We start from the raw sequence: 24,919 nt of genomic DNA, 5'->3' as shown, positions 1-24,919 counted from the left end.
TACAAGTGCCTCCAGCACTCATTGCATCTTGAATCAGCTGGACACGTGCCACTCTGGCCTGAGAGCCATTTTTAATCTGTATTATGCAAAAGTGAGAGTTAAATACAATAGATAACCAAGCAGCAATGGCTTGCTCTCATGCACTTTCTCTCTTTTTTTTTTTATAAAAGCAGCGGACACCAAAGCCTTTAAAGAATATTTTTATTCTTATCTAATGTCTAGTGGGCAAGTACAATAAAACAGCACGTTACCCAATTCCACGTGACTCAGCATGTGTCTTTTAACTTAGAAACTGTGATGAAAGGCCATGGTGCTTCACAAAGTGGTTATACTCTGTGGATATCAGAAATGAAAAACTGAAATGTCACATTGCTAGTGAATATTGCCAGCACAAATTCACCAGCATAATGTAAGTAGGCATGACGCAGGGCAAATTACAGATTGCAGGAAATTTGGGAGTTCCTTTGCTGAGATCCAGAGGGATTCCTGAAACTTCATGGGACATCTTCAAATGTAGCACAGGACTTTATTCCCAGTTCTGCTATTCAGTAACTTATTGAGATGGAAAGAGCCAAAGATGTGTAGTTAGATAAAATGTAGTCCTCTGGAAAGTCCATATTCACTTCAGCTGCCAAACAATGAAGGCTGGTCCCATGTATTGATCCTTGCAGGAGCTCAGCATTTGGTGTTGTCATGAGTTAACACCTCAGTCAAAGCTGATATTCTTATTAATGGCTGCTGCTGAAGTGTACGTATGTTTTTTGTTTCAGTCTGAATAGTATTGCCTACAAAAGTGAAGACAAAACCCTGGGAGCCTGCTTTTGCATGTTCGTATCCTCAATTTGTGATAGTACACTTCTGGGCTTTGGGAGCTACAAAGCTCACTCCTTCCCAACCCAAAGGTCATATTTGTCTCTTGATGAAACAGTCATTAAGCCAGTCTGTTGAGTTCAGACTTATCCTTTACATCTTTCTCATGGCTCTTCTTTTCATTTTTCTGTTTGTATCTCATGTGAAAAAACACACTCCCTATAATGAAACCTGAAAAACAGAGAGCACTCATCATTAAAGGGAAGAGAAGACTTTCTGAAAAGGTATTTTGGCAAAGGATCTGACACCCACACTGTAACATCCATACTGCTTTACCTCTTGAACAGAAGCAAACGGCTTTAGGGAATGACCACGCAGTGTTGGACCAACAGCATGTTCAGGGACCCAGGGTACTGGTGGGCAGGATCAGATGCCTCAGGGCTCAGGAGACTTCCCCCAAAGGAGAACTTCTCCTCTAGAATCTGACCAGATGGCAAAGTGTCTTTTTTAAACTGCCTCTCTTTGAGCAGTGATTTGTCATGTTTGTCTTGAATCATAATCCCTGTTCTTTTTTTCCTGATGGAATGGCAATTCTGTCACAGCAAAGATGAGACTCCTGACAGCAAAATTGTTCTTCAGGAACTCCTTGGTATCTGTTAGGAATAGCTAATGGACCCCAGAGATTTGTGGTCCTATGCCCAAGAATGACTGAGATTTTCTTCTGGCCTGGATTAGAAGTGCTTATACCCTTTATCATCACTTGTCATATCTAACCGAAGGTGTCTAGGTGTCTTCATATGCATATATACATATATATGTATATATACACATCAAATATGCATACTATGTGTGTATATACATGTTTGATCTTTTTAAATCATGATGGGCTTGTACGTAAATTTATTTCCTCTTTATCAGTGCTAGGTTATCTATCACTTCCAACATCTCTTTGTTGCTTTACTAGAGTACATAGGAGTGCTCAGCTACTCCCTTTGCTCTATTCATTGCTCTGAGTATCTGTTCTCTAGTTGCTCTTATTTTACATTCATGTTTGTGGTATCTGAGTAGTTAATCAAGGAACATGCCTACTATCTGCCACCCAATAGTTATTCTTCCACCCTCTTCTCAGTGGGAGAAATACCTTCCAGGAGAGAGACAGTTTGTCTTAATGAAAGAATTTGTCCCATCAGAATGGCTTGGCTGAGGGTTTGGGGTGTATTTTTTGTTTTGTTGTATTTTGTTTTCCAGTGTATATGCTCTGTGTTTCTTTTAAAGAAAGTAAGACTACAGAGGATCCTTGCTCTTGGAATGAAAGGTGCTGAGGTCTGAGAGAGTCCCTAGCTCATGTTGGAATTCATTCTGGTGTCAGACAGTCTGAGCTTCAAGGCCAAACTTAATGTTTGTAATCTCCCCAGGTTTCATAAAATCTTTAGATACTTCTCATTGTTTTTTCCTTGCTCATCTCATTAAAACCATCTGAGAGGCTACCATCTGATTTTGCCTTTACAGTGAAAAAAACCTTGCTATTGAAAAAACCTGCATATTCATTTCAGTAACTCTTTTTAAAATCCTGTCTGAGCTACAAACACTGTGTTTTTTAAAAGTCAAAAAGCAGTAGCAACTTTTACTGTGCTCTCTGAAGCTGACCAGCTCTCTTGTAGTGAAAACATTTTTAGTCACTTATCCAATAAAATTTTCACTTAAATGCAGCGCTATACTAAGTGAGGGATCAGACTAAAGCATTGTGCAGAAATAAGTGCTGTGAGAAGCTTAAACACAGGTGATCATGCAGTTTGAGAGGTTTCTCTGTCAATCGCATGGTCTGAGTATGGCTTCTTCCATTTTAAGTCCTTTGAAAATTTTTTTTTCCTCTTTTTATCTTCAAAAGACAAACACATATGTGTCACATATGCATCAGCACTTTCTCTTGCTTTAGGGGTTTGTGTATTACAAAAGAAACTCAACACAGAGCTTTGATTTTGTCTTTTTAGGTACTGAAGTTGTTCTTGGGGACTCGTTCTCTCTTCTTTTAGAATTGAAGTAATGGTAACTTACATAAGTTCTTGGGTTTTTTCCCTTTTATCCTCAAATTCAATGTGACTCTTTTGAATATGTGGTCTGTAACGTATTTAATTCCGCTTTGATTTTCTCCATGGGTCTTTCACACTCCCTCTCCTCTCTACAGCTGAGTCACAGTTTCCCAGTCTGGCTCTTGTGACCATAACATTCAAAAATCAAACAGAACTGAGCACTGAATTCTTCTTGCTCTTCATTTCCTAGGAGACTAGATCCCATCAACAGTCATCCTCACTACTTTTGCACTTAACATTGATAAAGAGAATACTGAAGGAGCTAGAGGATATTATGGTAGGACCCCTCTTGACCATCTACCAAAGGTCTTGGGAGTCTGGGGAGGTCCCTGCTGACTGGAAGCTGGCCAATGTTATTCCAGTCTACAAAAAGGGTGCGAGGGAAGACCTGGGGAACTACAGACCTGTTAGTCTAACCTCAGTTCCTGGAAAAATTGTGGAAAAAATCATACTGGGTACTATTGAAAGGCATTTAAAGAGCAATGCGATCATCTGGCACCATCAACATGGGTTCACAAAGGGAAAGTCCTGTTTAACTAATTTGATGTCCTTCTATAATAAGGTCACCCACCTTGTGGATGAAGGGAAGGTGGTAGATGTAGTTTTTCTGGATTTTAATAAGGCTTTTGATACTGTCCCTCACAGCATCTTTCTGGACAAGTTGTCCAGCTGTGGGATGAGCAGGTTCACTGTGTGCTGGGTGAAGAACTGGCTGATGGGCAGAGCTCAAAGGGTTGTAGTGAATGGGACTACATCTGGCTGGTGACCTGTCACCAGTAGTGTTCCTCAGGGCTCAATTGCAGGGCCAGTTCTGTTCAATATATTTATCCATGATCTGGATGTAGGAGTTGAATGCACCATTAGCAAGTTTGCTGATGATACCAAACTGGGGGGTGCTGCTGACTCTCTTGAGGGACAAGAGGCCTTGCAGAAGGATCTAGATAGATTGGAGCATTGGACAATGATTAATGGGATGAAATTTAACAAGTCGAAATGCCAGATTCTGCACCCAGGACAGAGTAACACCAAGCACAAGTATAAACTGGGAGAGGAATGGCTGAAGAGCAGCCTGCAGAGAGGGACCTGGGGGTGCTGGTCGACAGCAGGTTCAGTTTGAGTCAGCAGTGTGCTCTGGCAGCCAAGAGGGCAAACCGCATCCTGGGGTGCATCAAACACAGCATAACCAGCCCGTCAAAAGAGGTGATTATCCCACTGGACACAGCATTGGTGCGGCCTCACCTCGAGTAGTGTGTGCACTTCTGGGCCCCACAATTTAAGAAGGATGTGAAGGTCCTTGAATGTGTCCAGAGGAGGGCAACAAAGCTGTGAAAGGGCTGGAAAGCATGTCCTGTGAGGTGCAGCTAAGGACTTTGGGTTTGTCTAGTTTGGAGAAAAGGAGGCTGAGGGGTGACCTCATTGCTCTCCACAGCTTCCTGAGGAGGGGATGTGGTGAGGGAGGAGCTGATCTTTTCTCCCTGGTACCCACTGATAGGACATGTGGGAATGGGTCAAAGCTGCGCCAGGGGAGGTTCAGACGTGGTCAAACACTGGAACAGGCTTCCTAGAGAGGTGGTTGATGCCCCAACCTCGTCAGTGTTTAAGAGGCATTTGGGCAGTGCCTTTAATAACATGCTTGAACTTCTGGCCAGCCCTGAAGTGGTCAGGCAGTTGAACTAGATTATCATTGTAGGTCTGTTCCAACTGAAATATTCTATTCTATTCTATGCTATTCTATTCTATTCTATTCCCAAGAAAGATTTTGTCTTGTTTTGGAAAAAGTTTTAAGCTACTTGTTGAAGTTGCATCAGCTAATGCCTATAAGAATATAATACTGTTCACTACCACTTAACAATATAACTGTACTTTGTTCCTGTAAATGTCAGTTTTCCACAGCTCAGAGCAATTGTCCATATGAAAAATGGAAACCTACAAAGCTGAAATAGGTGAATAAAATCATAATTGTAAGCTATGGGTACAAACATTGTAAGCATGACATCCCTGGATACTTCACTGTTTTCACTGTAATCTGGAAGCCCAAGACAAGGCTCCAGTTGCTTCCCTGAGAGGCAAAAGGTAGTAGGTAGCAATGAACTGACAATATGCTACAAGTGCAGCATTTACTTCTGTCACAGCTGCTTGCTGTACCATTGTACATTGATGCAGAAGCACAGGCCAAAGAAAACTATTCCTATGAACAAAACCTTACAAGTTTGCAGCAATCACGATACACAGTCATGAGATCTTTCCTCTTTTGCACATTCTGCAACATTCATGACATCGCTTCACCCAGCAAGTGAATAAGTGTCAGAAATGCAGCAGCACCATCATATCCCGGAGACCTGGCTTCATATCAACCAAGAAAAAGTGACCTACCAATGATCAGCAGGACCCCAATAAGAATCCCAATTGCCTGGCCAGTGCTTGGCCAGGAGTGCTCACGCTGTACTTCAATAAAACACGAATTTTCACTTGAACACTTGCAGATGTTTACTGCAAAAAGAAATGCCATGAGGTTAATGAGAAGTTTAGTAGTCCAGTTTGATTACTCATAAATGTAACTGTTGTCTTGAAATGAATAGTTCTGAGCATAGCATACCTTCAAGATTTACTTTTCTTTCCAAAGGTGGTTTTCCATTGTCATTAATTATTACTGGAACATTATACACCTTCTCTTCGAAGTTAGCATGTTTTGGAGAAAGGTAAGCATGAGTAGCTGTAAGTAGGAAATGGGACACTCATGTCAGCACAAGAAAGAAATTTAGTTCACCATTCATACTAGTGGTAAATGCACTTTTTTAAGGCTGCTTTGCATATGATGGTAGTTCCTGTTTCCCCCCATGTGTTTCCAGGTCTCATTGGTTTGCAAACATTAAGTCAAAAGGGACTGTCTAAATGCTTAGTCTGGCCTTCAGCATAATATAGTCAGAGAATTTCCTTCCTAATTTCTACAGCAGGCCAAATCTGACCTTGGGTAGTGCTACATTGATAGCATCACATCTAAACCAAGAATAACGCCACATACTCATAGAAGCCATAAGCAACTTAAATTGTTCCCAAGATAACATACTAGGACAGACCATCTTGCTAGTGCACTTGCACTGTCACATCTAAGACTCTTTAAAACCTGGAAACGCAAGACTATAACAGCTGTTGGGATCAGACCAAAGGTCTATCGATGTTGGTATTTTGTCTCTAGAATAAATGGAGACTACAATAAAAAAGCAAGCATGTATTTTATTTTCTCCTAATGCTCTCCCAGCCTTCAACCATTTTCAGCTCAGGGACTTCTCGAGTGAGATGCAATTTCTTGCTTTGAACTTGTAGAAACTTCCTACATACAGAACACCCTGTGGCAACAAGTTCTACAGTTAACTACCTCCTCCTTCTATCTGCACTGGAAATAGCTCTCATAAGCTTCATTTGAGGCTCCCAGGTTTGTGTACTGGAAGAGAGGGCAAACGATGAACCTCTGGCTACCCTGACCATAGCATTCATGATTTTATAGACTTCTGTTGTATTTTTTTTCCCTACTCTCTTCCAAGATAAAAAGTAGTACCTTACTTTGCTGCTTCCATACTCTTTCTTATATCAGGCTACTCCATAACTCTGTCCTTGTCGCCCTGTCTGAGCCTGTTTCCAGTTCTACTGCATCTTTTTGGAGACGGAGACACCGGGGTTCAAGATTTGAACAAACCATGGATTTATACAGGGGCATAATGAGGCTCTCTGATTTCTTCTCTGGTCTTTTCCTAGTAATTCCCAATATTTGATCTGCTTTTCTGAACACTACTGGTAATTTGATCTCACATTTTCATGGAACTGCTTACAGGTCTCACTCCTGGCTCGTAATGGCCAGCTCAGCACCCATGATTTCAAATGTGAATTTGGGAGTCTGGGATTCATCTACATCTGCCATTTTATTGTTCAACCAACTCAGTCTTGCAAGGATGTTCTGCAATTCTTCGCACTTGGTTCCTACTCAAATAACTTTGTATAACGAATAAACTTTGCCTCTTCATTGCACACCCATACTTATTGACCTACACAGGTTCCAGCTAAAAACTCTTTGGAAAACCACACATGAACTCCCTTCGCTGCAAGAGCTGACCATTACTCCAACTCCTGAATTTTAAATTACTATTTATCCTTTCAAAACTTGTCCCTTTCACATTGTGGCAAGCCACTTTCTTTAGTGGGACATTTCATCAAACGTTTTTCAGGAGTTCAGAGAGGCTCTATTGCCCAAGCACTTATCCATGTGCTTACTGACCCCTTTCAAAGAACTCCAGTTGGTTTGTGAGGCAAGACTTCCCTTTGCATATGAAATGTCAAAATAGACAGTTTGCAAACTGCTCTATTTCTTAAGCAGAAGTGATTTGTATACATTAAGCACACAGTACATTTTATTCTTACATGTTTCTTCTCTCATAAGTACTAGTGAATTTTAGCTTGCAACATACTAGATGTCACCTCTTGAAAAAATAATCAATGACTTACTTAGGTGTTCAAATAAATACATGCCAAAATGCATGTAATTTCTCAACAACCTATTATTTTTTTCTACATGGAATACTGGATATGCAATAGTAGGAATGGAAAGGAATTCAATATTTCTTTATATTTCCCACAGTACTTAGAGAGTCCCATATCATTATAAGAATAGCTTTATTAACTTACCATTGATTTTTGAGATTTCCCAATTATTTCTTGTATTCATATCATCGGCGAGAGAAAAAGTAAATGTTGGATAAAGCGACTGTTCATCAGCATCAGCAGCTTGAATGAAAGCTCCCTCTCCTCCACGGAGCGGGTGGCAGAAGAAAGGAGGATGATCCATAGCTAACAGTGGAGGGTTGTCATTCACATCACGTAAGTGTAGTATCAAGGTTCTTTTGGATTTCTGAGCTGCATTTTCTGTAGAGTTTAACAGAATGCAAAGTTACACGCACATCTTGGACTTACACGCTGGGTTGTTGCACTTGCAGCTATTGTATAGGTACACCATCAGGCAGGCAGCAGGAGGTATTCTGTCTGCAGGTTGCAGAGGCAAGGTCTCAGGAGGTCCTGAGGGATTTATGGTAGCTACCACCACTTTTTGAAAAGTGTTATTTACCCCAACTCTTGCTAACTACAGAACACTAGCAAGTGAAAGGAGGTAGATAGACCATCATATCTAGTAAGCAGTCACATCCATCGTATCTAGTAAGCGGTCACATCCAAGGTGACCAGTGCTCTTTGGAGCACTCTTTTAAGCATGAAACTCCTTAAGTTTCCCATCTCTCCTCTATATATAGGAAATGAGAGTCAATATTCTGCCTTGGGGCCAAGGCAAGGGGCCCAAGAAGAGCTTTCAGAGCCCTGTCATTTCTCCAGCCTGTTCCTGCCGGAACAGCCCCACTCCATCTCGGTGCTCAAGGAAGCACTCCTTTTTTCTGACATACGGGAACTGCATCTTTACCCATACCCCCAAAACAATGGCCAGCATTATTGTTTATCTGTGTTTAATAAGGGAAATCTAGATTTGTACCTCATTCAATCAGATATAGTCCAGAGTTTTTAACTCTTATTAAATGTAAATCATGTAATGAAATCTACCCAAATGGACTATTTGAAAGATTCTAATGGCTGGAACTAGGAGCCCTAGTATATTTCAGACTAACTAGTGTATTAGTTTTATTCATAATAAAATGAAATTCTATACAAGGTTGCAAGTTACTCTCCAGGTATGTTTTCAGGAAGCCTAAACATACCTACAATAAAGACTAAAATCTTTATAGCTATAGAGGAAAAAAGTGGCAGAAAAATGTTGATGCTGAAATGAAGAAATTCTAACCTTCTCTATATGCCACGTGGCTCAAGCAAATATAACAACGTATGATAGCTAACTTCATGAAAGCTATTTTAATCCTCATTATCTACAACATTAAGATTTCTTTAAAGAAAGTTACATTCTTAAGAAATACATACTTCTAAGGTTACACCACATGTTCCTGTACTTTTCATGGGTTTAGTCATGGGAAGTATGATAATTCCTCATAAAACAGTAAGGGCAGGGGAGTCCTCTGTGTGTATATGTAGTTGTTTCGTCACTTACTTAGCTCTGATGCAACAACCTCAACTGTGTATGTTCCTTGTTGTTCTCGATCCAAAGTGGAAGCAGTGTATACCTGCCCAGTGGCTGAATTAATCCTCAGCCATTTCCTCACGTCACCTTCTAAGGAGTATCTTTGGAAAGAAATAGGAAAAAAATCACATATACTATTCCAAATCAGGAGAAAATGCTGACAAAGCAAATACTTATTTTTTTATTTTAGGCAAGCGTCTTGATTGCAATTGTACTCAAAGAGAGGGTTCTTGGGAGAGTACCAATACTACAGCCATCCAGGAGAGACAGACAGAGGAAGGGAGGCCAAAATCTTTGACAATAAGAGTGCAAGCAGAACCATGGGAATGCCACCACTACTCCAGCCTGTGTACTGCAACTCTACCTTCTTCCTAATTGGGAAACCTGGGGTGTTCATGAGCTTTTGGTCCAAAAGTGCACTCTGTCCCAATCCCATGTCCCTCTCTCGCCATTGCATCTCCCATGTCTCGGTTTTGATGGGGCGCAAGCCAAAGGCTGGGGGGCAGAAGGAGAAGTGCAGCCAGGCACCCTTTTTTGGATCAGCAAGGGGCTGGGATCCCGAGATGGACTACAGTGGTTATCTGCTGCCAGTCTGGAGCAGCTTGTAATTACCATCAGGGCAGCCTTGGAACAGAGAGTACTTTAAACATCACTACATAATGGTCTTTATATTATTGTTTAAAAAAAACCCAAGGTCTCTGGGTATTTACTTATACAAATTTAACCACGAACATATGACCCACTTAAAGCACAGGCATTTGCTTGAGTAGATGTGACCTGACCTTCTCATTCAACGTTTTTGTTCTTTCTGTACCCCTTGCATTAAAAACAGCATGCTGACATGCTTGTACATCTTTTACTTTTTATACTTTTTATTTTATGTCCTTTAACCTATTTTTTAGGAGAAATGTGGTTTATGTATATATGAATTCCTGTCATCTGTCTCTGTCAGCATCCCCCAGAGGTTCTGGACTATGTGGCTCACTTTCAAACCAGTTTGACAGAAGGCCAAACATGCTAAGTTCTCAAAAGTTAGGGGAAAGTAGAAAGCCAGATGAGAAACCTCTGGGAATAAAAATCCACAGGAGGCCTAACAGTCATATTCTGCAAGCCCATTAACTACTCAGTGTTTTGCTGAATTTTAGTTAAATTTAAAGGATTGTTTGTTTTGGGTTGATCTGCTCAGCATCCCAGCTGGGAATCCTGCAGCAAGAGCCACAAATAATTCTTCTATCTGACTCTACTGTGTAAGGTACATTGACACCATGCAACGCAGCACTTTACATAGATCCTTGAGCTGGCAGAGACTCAAGGTGACTTGGTCATACAACATGGCGTTGGGCCACTGAATGAGACAGTTTGAGGTTTTGCATCCCACTCACAAGCACGGGAGTTGTCTTGCACAGAACGTTGCATCTGCAGTGGAAGCAGGCATATCGTCTTTGGCAGTTGGAAAAGAAAATAAATTAATTGTCTATTATAGACTTGAGTTTCAGTACAGGTAGTGTGTTTTGGTGAAGAAAAAGCCCTGTGCAGTTTCCTGTGCAGCGTGACAAGCAGCTACTGTCCGACTGGTTCCTAGGGGTACACACTATATGCTTCATTCATCTGTTAAAGGAATTATGGATCTGGAAACCCTGTTATTCTCAGACCAGCTCAGCCTTTTTCCTGGAGACATATACTGGCCTTCTTTCCTTTTAGTTTCCTGGTTCAAGGGCCCCAATGGCTGATGCTGGACACAGCATAGAGAGAAAGCTGGTTAGAAAAACAATGCCCAGCAGTCTGCTGCAGGTGGGTCACCAGCCACTACCCCACCACCCCACCTTCTACTAGGAGATAAGACTTTGGTAAAAAAGACTTTTCCTGCATGCCAAATATTGGGTGTGGTTTCCTTGTACCTCTTCTAGAACAACTTTTAAAATCCTAAATTCAATAAATAAACCATGGTCACTCTTTTTTACCGTACAGTATCCCCCTCAGGATCATAGGCCTCTACCGTCATGACCAGGGAATTGACAGGAATGTCTTCAGACACTTCTGCTTTGTAAACTGTCTTGTGGAAAACAGGAGGCTCGTCCACATTTGTTACAAAGACTTTAAACGAGGTAAGGGAGCTTGAGTTGTACTGCACGCCTGGCACCAACGGTTCGGGGTTTGTGGCACTGATCACCAGGTTGTACACTGAAGTTGCTTCAAAGTCAAGAGCCTGGATAAATTAGAAAAAAAAAGTGCTTTAAGCAATGGCCCCGCTGCCATGGGGAGCTCCCATGGGAAACCACAAAGCCCCCCCCCTCTTCTCAAGGAAGAGATTGCATTCCAGATACAGATTAACTAAGGGAGAGCTGTCAGGAGCAAAATGACACTAGGAACAGTCAATTTAAATGAAACCATATGCCAATTTGGAGGCCTCCTTGGCAACTGCATTTTCTAATAATGTTGCCACCTGCCTGACTAGGTTTAATAACTATATCCTGTTTACAGCAATAGGATTTATAGCTCTGTACGAGAAGGCCTCAGGTGACCTCCAGGTGACAAAAGTTGTGTGAGGGTTGTTACACCACAGAGTTTCTCACAATTGCCTCCTTGGGAAAAAATGACACTGACGTTGAGCCTGAAAATGGTCCATGAAATGCTGCATCTGCCTGCCCTTGGCCCAGCCGGCGACAGGTGAACTGGATGCAAACAACATGTCACCCCTTGGAAAATGAGTGATAGGTTTTCTGGACCCATAGTTCAAGCGCCTTCGAGAAGGCTAATTTCAAAGGGAGAGTACTTTTGCTATTGAAATTCATGGATGCAGCAGAAAGTGTTCCTTATATTCCTGTCTCCAGCATTCAACATATGAGATGTATCACCCACTGCAGTATGCGCTGACCTTGGCTTTGTCACGGTTAATGTTTGCCTCAGCAGGAACAAATTGCCTCTCCATCCTGACATCAAGACATGCTGGTCTCGCTTGCACGTCCCATTGCAAAAGCCATTGATGGCCCAGGGCACCAGCAGGGAGGAGGATCTGCCCCGTGACAGCCCACCACCACGACTACAGCCCATGGAAGCATTTAGCTGGCTTTCTCTTTTCCAGGAACACTGCTGCAAAATCACTCAAATAATGCCTTTTTTTTTCTTTATGGTGCATAAAGACCTACTTCACTGGCCAGAGCCTTCTCTGCTGGAGAAGGGGCCAACAGCAGAGCCAGCAGAGGGAGCTGCTGATGGCAATGGGTGGGTAGGGCACAGCAAAGGCAGGAGTGTAAGTGTGCCTGAGCATCACACAGGCACAGCGCCTGAGCCCAAGAGTGGGGTCTCATGCAGTCTGCACCATGCTTAGGGTGTCCTCACCCCACCACCAGCCAACCCCCACCTCTGCAAATCATCACCAGGGCAGTTACTGTTTATGACATATATATATATATACACACATATAAAGGAGAAGAACAAATCCATCTATTCACCTTGTTAATCTTGACGAATCCTCGGTTTGTTTTAGAATCTGTCTCTATGATGAACGTGTTGTTTGGATCTCCTTCCTTCACTTGGTAAATGATGTAGGAGCTCCCTGTGGCAGGCTCGTCTCCATCGGTAGCTTGAATTTCTAATATTACTGTTCCTACCGGGACACTTTCTGCAACAGTCACGTTGTGATACTGAGGAGAGAGAGATCATTGAAACATGACACACTGAGCACCATCTGCAGAAAAAAACTTGAGCGCTACAACAAGCTTGCGACCCACAAGGACAGATGTATTTCAACCCACAGCACCTGTGTGAGGGAGGGATGCAGTGGGTGCACTGCACAGCAGAGACACAACCAGGTTAGAGAGATGTACAAAAGCATCAGTGAAGTGCCCTGCAGCAGTACAGGTGAGCTACCTCACAGCCCAGGGGAACCCAGACTTGCAATATGGGCACTAGAGCATATGCAAAGTTGCTATATCCCCCTTTTTAGCATACATTTATCAAAGGTGATGGGATCTCTGTCAGTGGGTAAGCTACTAGCATAGCAACAGTCCCAAACCTTTACCTCCTCCGTTGAAACCACTCCACGTTCATGCAATGCTCAGAGCAGTACATCTCCTCTGTACCCAGTGAGCACCCTAGCCACTGACTGTTAAATATTTAATTGCTCCATGCAGCACAGGCTGTTGCCACATTAGCAGCCCAGCTCCATTTACTCTGTTTGGTGTGTGCCCTGATCCAGCAGTGTCTTCTTGAGACCAGGTCCTGGACTGAGACCTTGAGGTGAGAAACTCAACAGCCTGCTATGTAGGCACTTAGTCTGCATGTGTCTAAGCTCCCTCTGTCATCAACAGAGAGCTGGGCAATGCAGTCAGCAAAGTCCAAAAACCAACACAGCTTCCCCAAAAGGACACCTACACCTGATGGGCCAGACAGCTCTCCTGAGCCCATGGCCTGCGTTGCCTACAAGTATGGTGGGAGGTTAGACACCTGAATGTAGACACTCCGGCCACTGCAGTGTCTGCAGGGAGGCTTGGGCCAGCAGGCAGAAATCACAGAAGGTCTGCAGGTCTCTCTGCCAGATGCCAGCAGCTCCACCAGAGGAACAGGCAAGAGCCTGACACCCATTCTGGAATCAAGGGCCAGCAGGTATGCGTTTGGGCATGGATCACTGGACCACTGTTTCTGGTTAAAGCAAATAGAGCCTTTGGTTTCCATTCACCTTCTGGCTTTTCTGCATATGTTAATATTGTGTTTGGAAGGGAACTCGGGAGATGTTAGCTTTTTTCCATTTAGCTATTTTAATTAATTTTAAAGCCTTTTCTTCCCCCTTTCCCTCCAGAACTTACATTTCTGGAATAAACTGCTTTAGTAGAATCATTTATTTCTTTACACATAGTTTTCCACTGAGCAAACTACCTTGTATTTCAGAATTAACTATGAGTCAGTTCCACTATTCACTGTCTAGATAGAGCTTATAGGCAGGCTTTGCAGCAATACCTTGTATTTATTTTCACTAGTGGATTGCTCTGTTACTTGTTCTGTAAAAGGTTAGTTTCCCATTAACATACTATAGACATTGAACATATGCTCAAACTTTTGTCAAAAGTTATTGGGACATCAAAAATGGCATTAAAAATACTCACATCTGATTTTTCAAAGATGGGAATCCGATCATTGATGTCAATGACATATATTTGCACGTCACAGATTGTTTGAAATACTGCATGGAAAGAGAACAAACAATGTCACGGCAACCCTTCTGCCGAAAATAACTTTCCTCCAAAAGGGTTCACTCTGAGCAAAAGTGAGCGCTGCCAAACCGCTCAATCCAAGCAAAGTCCTGCTGTTGTAAGAAGCACTTGATCTCCAATATCTCTTAGTCGGTGTCAACCTCACTCTCCATCTTACTATTCACCTTCCCAATTTCTTCAACGTTGTCCCATCCTGTTTCATTTCCCTCACTTTTTTAACCACATACCTTTACCAGGACAATGATAACTATGAATTGTGTTAGCTTTCTCAATATCTCTTCTGCATGTCAAAAAGTAAGCCCAGGTTGTTATGTTACCTTGTCCTCTTGGTGGGCCATCAAGCAACACCCTCATTTTCATTACAGCCAGACTTAAACTCCAGATCTATGTAAACCTAAGTGCTACCTGAGCAGGGGTACCCATAGCAATGGGGGTTAGTGATTTTAAAAGCATACTCTGTCTAGTAGTGTGCTATTCATATGTAGATGGATTTTAGTGTTTTGTGGATGTGCTTCAAGAGCTGAAAGTTAAGGAATATTCTAAACAAACCTATTTGGATGGAATTCAAATAAGCATCCAGAACAAATCACCAGCTTCTCCCTCTGCAAGTGATGTTATCTGCAAGTCATCTACCTAAGTGATGTTATTTCATTTACAGACATATCACACTGCTTTCTTTACATGCCAGTTTCTCCATCCACAAGTTTTGCCTGACTATAAGCACTCTAGCACAAAGCTTTAAGCTTTAGTATGGAGTTTGATTTCCTTTCCATTCAGTGAACCACAGAGGACTCCTGGGAACTTACACAATGGACAAGATTCTTTTTGAAGATTAATTTCAGCTCTTAATCTTTTAAAATACATTATCTGGACTCTGAGCAGCTGTCTTTAATTTCTTACTTTTTTTCAGTGAGTCCCTTTGAAAGATTTTGGGGGAAAACCACACTCATGATCTCTTCTTTTTTTTTTCCCCTGTGGAAGGAAATCTCTTACTGGAGCACTTGTTAACAAGCTTCCCAATTTATCCACACTCTGCCCTAGAGCTGGTTTCCTTCCATACTTGCATTATGAATCATGATTAACCTCCCTGCATCTCGAGAACAAGGCAGTACCATGCCAGAGCAAGCCAGCTCTCAGTGCTGCTGCCTGTCCAGTGAATCCTCCAGGTCTCCTCTCATCCCCTGGACTCTGAGCACAGGGGATGCCAGCGTGGACAAAATTATTCTGATGTATAACAGCAGGCAATACATACCTCCATCTGTCACCAGCACCTTCAAGGAATAGTTGGATGCAATGCGCCTGTTTAATGAACGGCTAGTTAGCTGCAAAATCCCAGTTTCTTGCTGAATAAAGAACAGATTACTTGCAGGAACAGCAGGAACTTGACTTCTAATTTTGAACTGCAGGCGAGAGTTAAGGGTGCCCTCCTCATCCATGTCTGTAGCTAACAGGGTGCCAATGTTACTTCCTGTGGCAGAGGAGAGACCAGAGTCAGTCAGGTAATGCAGTGGTCCTATTCCTCCACAGAGGTATGCCCTGACAACAGTGATACCAATGCAAATAGTAGAGGGGCAATAAAAATACAACTGCGTGGAAAACACTGCAATGGACACAATCATTTGACTTCTGGGAGTTTTTACTTTAGCATCCCAACCAGCTGTTTTGGGCTTGGGGCAGTTCAAAAGGACTGGGCTACGTGTTTTTATCAGAAAAAGTGACTATAGCAGCAGACACTTCAGCCTTGAAACCAAATAACTGATGTGAAGACTTGATGTGAAATTTCAGTAATGGTCCATTGAAGTCAAAGGCATTATGCTGGAGGAGCATCTGGATGGGGGAAAACAGGCTCATGCCACTTTTAGAGCAGCGTTTCTTGTATTAGTAATAAAAGGGCTGGTTTTGTACGTTCTAAGCAGTTGTCCAAAACTGTGGTTGCAGGAAAATGCAATTTTATATTTTAAATGGAACAGCAATTTTTAAGTAGGGGTCTTGGGTCTGTCCTTCTCAGGTTATTGAAATCCTTTCCACATGAATTATTGAAGTGAAAACAACAGGGCTATCTGCACAGGAAAACATTTATCTAGGAGAGCTACATTTTACTGTTTGGGATCAGAATTTCTAGCTTTATTTGCACGCAGCTGGAAACAGTAACAGGACTAGAATGATATGTATAAATGAGTAGAAGCTGTTTTCTTACCTTCATCTTCATTTTCTTGAACTTCAATTACAGTGAGGGCATGCTGGCACACAGGGGGATTGTCATTAATGTCTTCCACAATAACATGAATGTGCAGAGGCTTGTCCACCAGTTCTCCCTTGTTATCTTTTGTGACCGCAAAGAAAGAATACTGCAATAAGAATATCGAGAGTATATGTGTTGAATGTCCACTGTGACAATATTTTACATTTAGATGTGTAACTATGGGAGCATTCCATGCAAATAAAATATCCTCTCTTATGTTTGTTGAGTATTTTCACTCTGTTTAATTCAAAACTCTTCCATCACCCCTTAGTGTCTAAGGTCTGAGTTCTTGAAAGAACTTAAAAGTCCTGAATACTTCACTACACTGTGAACTTGCTCTTGCAAAAATTCAAGAAAAGCAGGAATATCTCACTTTTGTCACTTTGCAAATTCATCTGTCACATACAGAGATAGGATTCCTCCAGCATATCTTATCTCTGGCCTATTCTGTGCCCAAATTTCCTCCAAGACCAGAAGGGGACAGAGGGTTTTCTGTCTAAAAGACCCCAAGATGGGGAACTTCAGGGTAATTTGACAGTTACAACTGCAAGATAAACTCTGCTTTTGCTGTGGAGAGATCCCTGAGGTCCCTGGGATCTGGAGTAGATCTGAAACATCCAAATCTCTTGCCCTCCACAAATGCCACTAACTCTTGCCCATGCACCTACAATCTTGTGATGGTTAGTCCATGTTGTACATTATACATACGCTGTGGGCAGTGATTGCTACTGCCAGACCTATGTAGAAATGTTGTAGGGTACCAAACTGAAGGCTATTTACAGTGTAGTAGATGAAAGTGTTTTCATATCTATCAAGTCATTCCCAAACAGAAATTACAAGAAACAAAGCTTTTCTTTCTTTTTTTTCCCATCTGGCCTTTCTAGTGAGCTTTCTCATATTTACTCCCACACCAATAATCAGCTTCCTGCTATGGTCTCTCCCATTGGTGAGGTTTTATGTGTTTACTTACAGTATCCTTTTCTTCCCTGTCCAATGGGTCAGTCACATAAATAACCCCATTCTGATCGATGGAAAATGGGAGCCTGGGCAGCTTTTCTTTTTCAAAAAGGTCATAAATTACATCTGGCTCATTTGAATGCACCTAAAAACACAAAAATAAGTCAGGATAGGAAGTCAGAAGTGTAGACTGAGATTTAACAGGGATCATTTCTGGACCACAAACAGAAAAGATTGCATTCCTGTTAGCTTCATAAACCAGAAAATTAACAGTTTGGCAGGCTTTTGGGACAAGCTGCAGAAAACCAGACTGATAATCCACCTCTGCTCTCTGAGGTGTTGTGGTGAAGCCATTTTACCTCAGCTTCTCCAGCTGCCCAGATGGGTTCTGACACTTATCTTTTTATGGAAGGGTTTTGGGATGTGGAGCTAAATGGTGATACATGAGAAGAAATCATTATATGTATTTGAATGCCTTGACACTAATTTATTCCATCTCCTGACATTGTCTATTCCTGCTGTTGTTTTGGTTTATTTAATTCAGAAATGTGGAACAACAAAACAAATACCCAGTACCTATCTGCACATATGTGTGTGCATGCTCTTTACATGCATCAAAGCCTGTCATGAAGGATCTTTAGTGGGCTGCTTCAGATTTAATGCAGTTAACAGACCGCCAAATTAATGAAGGAGTCAGTGTTACTCTTTATGTTTTATACTATATAGCAGCAACTGCATTTCATTTTCCCCTAGGCAGAATCAACATGTCATTGGCTGCCATGTGAAATTTATATACAAGTGACACCTGAATGGGAGCACTGTTGCATTTTACTTTTTCTTCCACCTGTTTTCACTCTGGACTTCCTCGGGCTGTCACTGAGGCCAGTGGGAACAGCACTGAGTCAGTTACTCTTGCAAACAGGATCCGAGGAATCCTGCCATGTCCGAGGGATGACAGCATTGGGGCTGTCAGTGCCAAGGCATTTTTCAAAGTCAAACATTTCTGAAAGGCTGCTGGCTTGTTAGTTAATATTTACTGATGTATGTATCGCTATCAGTCTGCAGTTATTGGCAAAATATTTTGCATTTGCACTGTGAAAAAAGGAATACTGTGGGAATGCAGGATTCTGAAGGAGGGCATTTCAGTCCTTCCTAGGTACTTTTGATACAGCAGGTGTGCTGTGTCACACAAAACTGGTCACAGCAGATGTCCCTGAGTGCGGGGCACTGCCCACAGCAGGGTTGCAGTGGAGCTAGTCCCCTGCCAGGCTCTTCTGAGGATAGAAGAAGCTAACCTCAAAATAACAGGTCAGCTCTTGGTTTGCCCAAAGCCTGGAGGGCCTGTGGTGTTAGAGCAAGTCCGGAAGTGCTCAAACCCATCAGAGAGAAGAGTGGCACCTCCGCAGAGGCACCCAACTGCCACATGTCTGTCTGTGAGCTCCCTTGGGCTGTCTGAAGAGCTTTATCTTTCATATTGTGCCAAATAGCCTTGTAAAGCACCTTTTATCTTCCAGTCACTATGCTGTAACAAAATTCTCCAAATGTTTCCTCTATCTATGGGATATTCTCACACACAGGTGGTGCTAACAGCCTCTCCAAACTGAAGGGCAAAGTCCAGTCACTCTAATGTTTGTATTGACTGTGTCTCCATCATCTTCAAACCATTAACTTTCATACTAACATTAAGTTAATGAGACCTGCACTAAAGATCATTTCCAAAGGATACCATATAAAAAATAACTGGGAGGTGCCAAAGTCCTTCTGAAGAGCCTAGTGTTGAATGCAGTGGAGACACCTTCACAGTTAGCTGGGAGAAAACAACTCTGTGGCACCAAGGAGAGGTGCAGGAAGCACGGCCAAAGGCCCTACCTGGCTGATGTTGACAGGGTAGATCTGGGTTGAGTTTTCTTGGATGCGGATGGTGGGAGGAGCTTTCCACAGGCTCTCCTTCACAGTAATGATCACATCAGCACTGCTGGTGAAAGCATTCGTTGACATCCCTGCCATGTCCTTCACGGTGACAACGAGTGTGAAGGTGTCCTGCTTTTGAGGATCTAAGTAATAAGAGCCTAGAGACAGAGCAAAGAGCCAAGTGAAGTGAAGCAGAAGCTGTGGAGATGGTTCATCTGCCCATTGCCTCCTACATGCCCTATGCTTCTTCATCTGCTCCTTCCTTAGACGGACCTCTGTGGCAAATCTCAGCAAGCTGTTTCCTCTGGCTGCTCTGAACAATGCAGCATAGCATCATGTGGACGTAATCGTACGAGACCTCTGTGCTGTGGTCTCGTGTTGTGCAGATGCATCACTGAACAGCCCTCAACCCAGTTAGGCATTTGTTCAGCCCAGCAGAAGAGATGGGGTTTTTAAATTATTGCAGTTTAGTTGGGGTCACATGGCCAGCTGAGTTTTCTCTGCATTTTTCATGTTACTGCTTTTGGGTTTCTAAATTTCAAGGAAGACAATTAATCTCAAGATATGACTCTGCGTAGTCCTGAGGGACAGAGGATCTACCTTCTACTCTTAATGTACTTTTAGATCCCAATCTTCATTTCTGCTAACTTCCCTTGAATTTGGTGGAACACAAAGAAAGTTCCCCAAAACCAGGGCCTCAGTGGAGTATGTCCCACTCACTACATTTATTCAGAATTTAATATCAGAGCTGTGTTGTTGGTTCATTCCTATGTACACCCAGGAACACATGCTTGCTTTTTGACAAACAAGAATCTTTTTACATACCCGTCACACTTGGTGAGATTGCTCCAGTTATGTTATTGATCTGGAAAAGCATTTCTGTATAAGGGTTGGGAAAATGATGGAGAATGCTGTACGTCAGCTGTGCATGGGGAGTTGTAGGGTCATCGCGGTCAGTGGCGTGGATGTGCATGAAGGGCTTGCCTGTTTGGATTAGAGAAGAAACAGTGGTAAGAGGAGACTGAAACCTCAATACATAGTCCATTCCAGGAGAGCTCTCAAGCCAAGAAGGCAGCTTAAGAGGAGCTGCCACTGTTTCATAATGCACCTCTCATGGTAAGCCATGCTTGTGTGTGGAGGTTATGTTGCCTGTGTACCATCCCACAGGTCCCCCCTCCACCAGCTCTGCTTGGTAAGACCACAATAGATGTGAAGACCAGCTGATGAAGAAGGTGACAGAGCTAAATCAGAGACCTATCTAGCACCCAAGAGTGCCTGCACCCAGAATGTAGCTCACTAGTATCTCTCTTTAAGGCCACTTTGCAGTCCTTATACAAATCAGTTCAACCCAAAGCACCTTGAGAAAAATGCCCTACAGATGTGACACTGTTATAATTAAAGGAACAATCATACAGTGAAAAAAAATATGGAAATGCATGGTAACATAAGTGAATTTTTGCCTTTTGATCACCAATGCAACATTCAAAATCTTTTTGACTTGGATGCAGTTGAAGAATACAGTAAAATATTGCAGAATGGTTTTCTGAACCCATGGAGCTTTATATGCATATTGTTTAGCAAAAGTTTCTTATTGAGTCCATAGTCACAATGATAACAGCTGGCTGAGTCCTTTGTTCCATTTCCAAGATGTGTGTCTTGAACCGCTCTTTGATACTTTCCTGATTTCTGGACTGGATCACTGCAATCCATAATCTAAGACTCTCTCCTAAATACTAAGGTTCAGCCCACGTTCTGAGAAGCATCAGTCACAGTAAACACATACCCCCCATCTACACTGGCATTTTATTTCACCGATGTGCAAAGACTTACATATTCTTAGCATTCTCTTTCTGTATAGTCTATGGCAACCTTTAAAGTCCTTCTAGAATGGGGGTGGTGGGGGCGGTTCAGTGCAACGGAGAGGGCAGCAATATTTGCCTGTTAAGTGATACTTGCAAAGCAACAAGTGCTATGAAATATTTCTGATTACACTCATTCTTGTACACCACATGTGGTCACCTCTTTGCCCTTTCATTATATTTTCATGCTCGCATCCTTATTTTGTACAATCCTGTGGGAAAGAAAACTTATCTTTTTTCAGCTTGTTGAAGTATAGCATCCACTTCCTGTTTAACTAATCTACCTAGTTTCCTATTAACTATAATATTTAATTATTAAGACAATTACCTGGACGGGAGTTCTGCCTCACTACTCCAGTGTACTTTATCTGGTCAAATTGTGGTGGGTTGTCATTGATATCCTCCACGTATATTGTAACAGCATATGGACCTTTCACTACGTTTCCCTTTTCATCCAGACTTTCCACCTTGATTTGGAAAACGAAGGAACAGCAAAGAAATATTTTCATGTAGATAAATTAAAAGACATGAATGAACATCAGGATGTCAAATGCCAAGTCATTCTTACTGTGACGCAAATCTGATGAGAGCCATCACTGGGTGGCTCCATCTACAAGGACAAATTTACAAGGGTAGCTCACTGACAATAATTCACCACGGTACATAATGCCAACAAAACAAAATAACCTACTCCTGCCTCTGGTGACACTTTTCAGAGGGCAATTTCTCACTTCCAATCTCAGCAGACTACTTGTATTCATGCACAGCTTAGACTTCATGCTTTTCTTTAAATAGAAATAGATACTTTCTAAAGAACAAGGAGAAAACCCAACATGATATAGCGGACTCAAGTGTGCTACTGTAAATATCAACCAGAAAAATAGGCTGGTCTAAGGGTTTGTAAAGAAAACCTAATTCTTAGTTCTGATTACATTTTTGTTCCAAACAATTAATTTTCAGCCTTCTTTGACTTTAAAGCACCAAGTACATATCATGTCTGTCAGACTTTATTTTGTTTGCACATAACAAAATCATGATCAAATCATGATTATTTATGCCTAACCAAGTATCATTTTTCAGTTCTGTCATCCCTTCTTGTCTGTAAAGGATTCCCATGTTTAGGGTTAATAACTTCTGGGGCTAGAACACTGTCCTGTCTAATTCTAGTCCAAGGGTGTTTTAGACCTGAGAATATGACATCTCCTTTTCCGTTGCTAGTGTCTCAGAAAAAGACAATACCATTTTTGACACAGAATAAGAGCACAAGGCTATACTGAGACCAAAAGATCGCCTACCCACTGTCCAACTCCCAACAGTGTTTATGATGAGATCCTTATGAAAAGAGTATAATAGCAGGACAAGCACACAATGCTCTTTCCTCTAATAGCCTCCGACATCTGCCGAACAGCTTTCTGCTGTTATCTAACAGAGGTTAGAAATGTGCCTCTGTGTCCAAATGTCATTTGCTCACACCATTTGTCGCTAAATAGATTATGATCTTCCTAAATAGATTACAGTATTTTATTTTCCCCTTCCAGCCATGGAATTCATCCTATCAGTCTTCAGGGATAACAAGTGAATCACATTCATGGGGCCAGATTTCACTTCCAGTCAAGTGTCCTCCTCATATTAGGAGGATTAAAGGATTGGTGTTGGCATCAGGGTAACTTTTGTTTTCTCAACATAACCTTCCTGTGCTAAGGAGCATTTTCCTGTGCAAAGTCTTTCAGAACTATAAAACCATGCGTTCTTCAGCAAAGCTCAATATTAAAAATAAAAAAGCTGTCTGTATACATAGACAAAAGAAAGAATTTGAAATTTCAACAGTTTTCCATTAATTTCAGGTTTACCAAAAAAAAAGTGAATATGAATAACCCTCCCTTCCTGTTTTTCACTGAGTTTTTACCTGCAGCCTGTGCACTGCTTTGGTCTCCCAGTCCAGAGACCCACTGAGGTACAGGACACCTGTCTTTGGCACAATGTCAATTATTCCGTCTTTTTCACCAGTCGCTCTGAAACTCACAGCAGGTGGCTCAGATGTGAACTAGAATGAGGAAAAATCAGAGGCAAAATCATCCTTTTTTCAGCATTTTCACCATAATTGAAATAATTTCATGCCTTTGTGTCTTTTAAAATCTATTGCCAACAGTGCGCTTGGCTGGGGGAATGATATTCCAAGAGTCTGCTCAAACAAATCTGCTCTTTTCTGATCCTCAACAGAGGAGTTTTCACATTATTTCCTGAAGGCTGCAGGAAATCCCAGCTGTGGTTTCTTTCCAAAGCAAACGTCTGCTTAGGACAGGGCTTTGTCTGAGCACGGGAATGGAAAAAAATGACACACATCCTCCATTTGCCTGGGAGCTGGATCTGTCCTTCTGTGGTTATGGCTTTGGGAAGAAAACCTCAGAGCTGAAGAAAAATGATGACACAAGTTACATGGAAACCCATTCTTTAGGAATGTTGATTTTATTAATCTCTGTCTTAGGATATCCTCTTAAAATGTGTTTGAGAGAAGGGGTTGTCTCCTGCTTTTTGCATGTAGACTCTTCAGTTCCCAGATAGAGGAAGTCAAAGTTAATTTTGATTCTCTCAGGGGACTGTTCTTCCCACCAGCACAGAAGACAACACTGCCCGTGAGGTCAGTGTGTGCAAACCATGGGGTTTTTGACTGGAGTGGATACCAAGAGACACTTATTACCTGGTAAATGATGCGCACTCCCCCTCCTTCTGGAACAGAGAAATTCATGTCCTTCAGAGGCCCAGTTACATGCAAGTCCCCCAAATTCTGGCATAGAGCCTGAGAGAGAGAGAGAGAAAAGAATGGAGGAAAGCAGCTGAGGGATGTCTGCTGTCACCACACATGAACAGCAGCTCTCCATCACTGAGCCTCTTGCAAGTTATTTTGCTGTAGTATAATGGAGGAGACTCTTGCTGGTTTGCACTGAACATCTCCAGGTTCTTTAGTGCAAATCCATTTTTAAAAGTAGTGTTATCTATTAATTAATTTGAAAACAAACATTTGGGCCCTGCCCTTTTCTAGCCACTACACACTTAAATGAGATTTGATCTACCTTCAAGAGCAAACAGAGGCACTGAAGAGCCGAATGTAGACTGAGAGCAGGAGGACATTCTTAAAAGCATTTCTGGATCACCTCTGTGTCCCCAGCAGGACCAGCCACATCCCATCCAGGAGCCACACAGTCCTGTGGCCACAAGTGTGTTGGGAGACCCAATGCCACACCTGGGGATGGGGAGGAAATGGAGCTGCACCCCTAGTAATTTTCTCAGTAAATCCAAACCTTTTTTGCAAGGGAAAAAGGTGGACCTCCCCAGGTCCCCTACCCCACCACCTTCAGCACCACAGCCATCTGGGCAAAAGCTATTCGAGCCCTGTGCCTTCACATCAGTTGCATGTGAGTGCAAACCACAGCCAGAGCAAACATGTCCTGCTGATCTTTGCCTTCTACCTCATGGCAAAAATGCCATGCAAATCTGTCTTGGCCTCTGTTTTCTTCCTAATGGCAGGCAATGCCTTTGCATGGTGTTTTTTCTGGCAAATTTGTAACGAGTTTTATACAAGTTTTATAACCACCCCCTCCCTAGGGCCCGAAGACCTCCAGACACACTCCTGCCCTAATGTTTCAGCATTGTTCTTGCTTTCAAATAAAAAAAGCAAAGCAAAAATCTGCCTCCCAGAGCAGCCCTTGCACACAAGG

At 42.2% G+C, this 24,919-nt stretch overlaps 1 protein-coding gene across 1 annotated transcript in view; it reads right to left on the bottom strand.

Annotated features, from left to right (window-relative positions):
* Positions 1–931: 931 nt before the first annotated feature.
* Positions 932–24,919, bottom strand: part of CDH17 (cadherin 17, LI cadherin (liver-intestine)) — a 28,556-nt gene continuing 4,568 nt past the window's right edge. Inside the window, exons 3-18 of the mRNA XM_010577147.1 lie at positions 23,902–24,000; positions 23,110–23,247; positions 21,532–21,670; positions 20,170–20,328; positions 19,303–19,502; positions 17,447–17,578; positions 16,432–16,582; positions 15,487–15,702; positions 14,127–14,203; positions 12,477–12,668; positions 10,986–11,230; positions 8,995–9,125; positions 7,578–7,814; positions 5,497–5,613; positions 5,274–5,390; positions 932–1,041 (exon numbers count right to left, since the gene is read on the bottom strand). Coding sequence (XP_010575449.1) covers positions 932–1,041; positions 5,274–5,390; positions 5,497–5,613; positions 7,578–7,814; positions 8,995–9,125; positions 10,986–11,230; positions 12,477–12,668; positions 14,127–14,203; positions 15,487–15,702; positions 16,432–16,582; positions 17,447–17,578; positions 19,303–19,502; positions 20,170–20,328; positions 21,532–21,670; positions 23,110–23,247; positions 23,902–24,000 — 2,460 coding nt within the window. The remainder of the gene's footprint in view (positions 1,042–5,273; positions 5,391–5,496; positions 5,614–7,577; positions 7,815–8,994; positions 9,126–10,985; positions 11,231–12,476; positions 12,669–14,126; positions 14,204–15,486; positions 15,703–16,431; positions 16,583–17,446; positions 17,579–19,302; positions 19,503–20,169; positions 20,329–21,531; positions 21,671–23,109; positions 23,248–23,901; positions 24,001–24,919) is intronic.

Source organism: Haliaeetus leucocephalus, unplaced genomic scaffold (assembly GCF_000737465.1).
Source record: "Haliaeetus leucocephalus isolate CR32 unplaced genomic scaffold, Haliaeetus_leucocephalus-4.0 Scaffold555, whole genome shotgun sequence".
Lineage (NCBI taxonomy): Eukaryota > Metazoa > Chordata > Aves > Accipitriformes > Accipitridae > Haliaeetus > Haliaeetus leucocephalus.
The sequence above is the reverse complement of the archived record's forward strand: the minus strand, read 5'-3'. Positions and strand labels throughout refer to the sequence as shown.